The sequence below is a fragment of the Nicotiana sylvestris genome, chromosome 7 (assembly GCF_000393655.2).
Source record: "Nicotiana sylvestris chromosome 7, ASM39365v2, whole genome shotgun sequence".
In the NCBI taxonomy this organism is placed as follows: domain Eukaryota; kingdom Viridiplantae; phylum Streptophyta; class Magnoliopsida; order Solanales; family Solanaceae; genus Nicotiana; species Nicotiana sylvestris.
This window is the reverse complement of record NC_091063.1, coordinates 104,818,476-104,821,116: the sequence shown is the minus strand read 5'-3', so window position 1 is coordinate 104,821,116 and position 2,641 is coordinate 104,818,476. Positions and strand designations below refer to the sequence as shown.

The window sequence follows — 2,641 nt, the reverse complement described above, 5'->3', positions numbered from 1 at the left end:
TTATCCCAAATTTTTGGCTAGTTTTATCTTCTGTTTCCTTTTTCCACAAATTGTTGGGCTTACCTAGTCGTAGAGACTAGGTGCCGTCACGATAGTTCACAGAGGGTGAACTCGGGTCGTGATAAGTTGGTATCAGAGCTCTAGGTTCATAGGAGTCACGAATGACAAGCCAATTTATTAGAGTCTCGTGGATCGGTACAGTGACGTCTGTACTTATCTACGAGAGACTATGTAACTATTAGGAAAAATTTCCATTCATTTGATTTCCTTGTCGTGCGAGATTTTGATATCACAATTCTAAACTTCTATCTTTTATTCTCTCACAGATGGTGGGGACACGTGCTACCGGAGATGGCCAGGCACCCGCGCCCCCTACTAGAGCCGTCAGAGGTTGGGGCCGGGGTAGAGGCTGAGGACACACCTATGGTGCAGCCAGAGAACTCACGCGAGCTTCCACAGAGGAGCCATCAACAGCTCCAGGGGGAGTCCAAGCACTTGATACGCCTACTGCTACTAGTATTCCAGCTTTTCAGGCGACTCTTGCATAGTTCGTGAGCATGTACACCACTCTAGCTCAGACAGGGTTGATTCCCCTTGCTGCAGCCACATCCCAGGCCGGGGGAGGAGCATAGACTCCCGCCGCCTATACTCCTGAGCAACGAGTTTAGGTTGATCAGATCCCCGAGGTTATACCAGTACCGCCTGTAGCCCTAGTTCACCCCGAGGACAGGGTAGCAGCTTCAGAGGATGAGTAGCGCAGGCTTGACAGGTTCGAGCAGTATAAGCCTCCCGTATTTAGTAGTTTAGCATCAGATGATGCCTTGGGATTTCTGGAGGAGTGTTACCATATCATCCGCACTATGGGTATATCAGGATTGAGTGGGGTTTCTGTCACTGCCTTCCAGCTTCGAGGAGCAGCCTGCCAGTGGTGGCGTATTTTTGAGTTGGATAGTCCAGCTGAGGCAGTTACTTGAACTCAGTTTTCAGATATGTTCCTGAGAGAGTTTGTCCCTCAGAGCCTCAGCGATTCATGGTGCGCAGAGTTTGAGCATTTGCGTCAGGGCACTATGACTATTTCGGAGTATGCTATCCATTTCACTGACTTGGCTAGGTATGCACCAGCATTGGTTGCTACAATTCGTGAGTGAGTTCGCCGGTTTATTGAGGGGCTCATTCCCAGCATCAGGTCTAGAATGGCTCATAAGTTGGAGATGGATATTTCTTATCACCAGGTGGTGAGCATTGCTAGGAGAGTGAAGGGTAAGCATGCTCGGGATAGAGAGGAGAGGGAGGCCAAAAGGTCTCAAGAGTCAGGCCATTATTCTAGTACTCTTGCTCCAACTGTAGTTCATCATGGTAAGGGTTATATAAGTCGCCCCGTTCATTCAACTCATCTAGTAGACAGTGGTATTCTAGCTCCTCCAAGACATTAGGACCTTATTATGCACCTTCAGTATCTAGTGCGGCTACTGCACGGGGTGCTTTTAGTAGTCAGTCTAGCAGACCTGGCCCGACCTAGTCACAACCATCACATCATCCTAGGGATTGTTTTGAGTGTGGCGACACACATCATATGGTAAGGGATTGCCCCGGGCTTAGGAGGGGTGCACCTCCACAGACTTCTCATCCATATCGTGCCCTATAGAGTTCCTAGGCTATGGTTCTAGCACCACTGGCTACCCCACCTGCTCAGCCCGCTAGCGGTGGAGGTCGTGGAGGTAGAGGTCGCCCAAGAGGGGGAGGCCAAACTAGATATTATGCTCTTCCTAACCCAACTGAGGCTGTTGCCTCTGATTCTGTCATCACAGGTGTTGTACTGGTTTGTCATAGAGATTCATCGGTTCTATTTGATCCAGGCACCATTTATTCTTATGTGTCTTCTTATTTTGCCCTGCATTTGGGCGTATGTTGGGATTCTTTGAGTTCCTCTATTTATGTTTCTACTCCTTTGAGGGATTCTTTTGTTGTGGACTGCGTTTATCGGTCATGTTTGGTTGCTCTTAGTGATTTTGAAACTAGAGCCGATTTCTTATTGCTCAGCATAGTAGATTTTGATGTTATATTGGTCATGGATTGGTTGTCGCCCCATTATGCTATTCTTGATTGTCATGCCAAAATCGTGACGTTGACTATGCTAGGTGTATCACGAGTAGAGTGGAGGGGTACTTTAGATCACACTCCCAGTAGAGTTATTTCTTTCCTTAAAGCTTAGTGAATGGTTGGAAAGGGGTGTGACACGTATCTGGCCTATGTGATAGATGTTAGTGTTGATACCCCTACAGTCGATTTAGTCATAGTAGTAAGGGACTTCCCTGATGTGTTTGCAGCTGACCTTCTGGGCATGCCGCCCGATAGAGATATTGATTTTGTCATTGATCTATTGTCGGGCACTCAGCCCATTTCCATTCCTCCATATCATATGGCCCCTCCTGAGTTGAAAGAGTTGAAGGATCAGTTACAGAAATTGTATGACAAGGGTTTCATTTGTCCTAGTGTATCACCTTGGGGTGCTCCTGTATTGTTTGTGAAGAAAAAGGATGGTTCTATGCATATGTGCATTGATTATCGTCAGTTGAACAACGTTACAGTAAAGAACAGGTATCCTTTGCCTCGTATTGATGATATATTTGACTAGTTACAG

The 2,641-nt window shown here is 47.0% G+C and overlaps 1 protein-coding gene across 1 annotated transcript; it reads left to right on the top strand.

Moving 5' to 3' along the window:
* Window positions 1–1,657: 1,657 nt before the first annotated feature.
* Window positions 1,658–2,212, top strand: LOC138873565 (uncharacterized). The gene has a single exon (XM_070152038.1). The coding sequence runs from the start codon at window positions 1,658–1,660 to the stop codon at window positions 2,210–2,212; it is 555 nt and encodes a 184-aa protein (XP_070008139.1).
* Window positions 2,213–2,641: the final 429 nt, after the last annotated feature.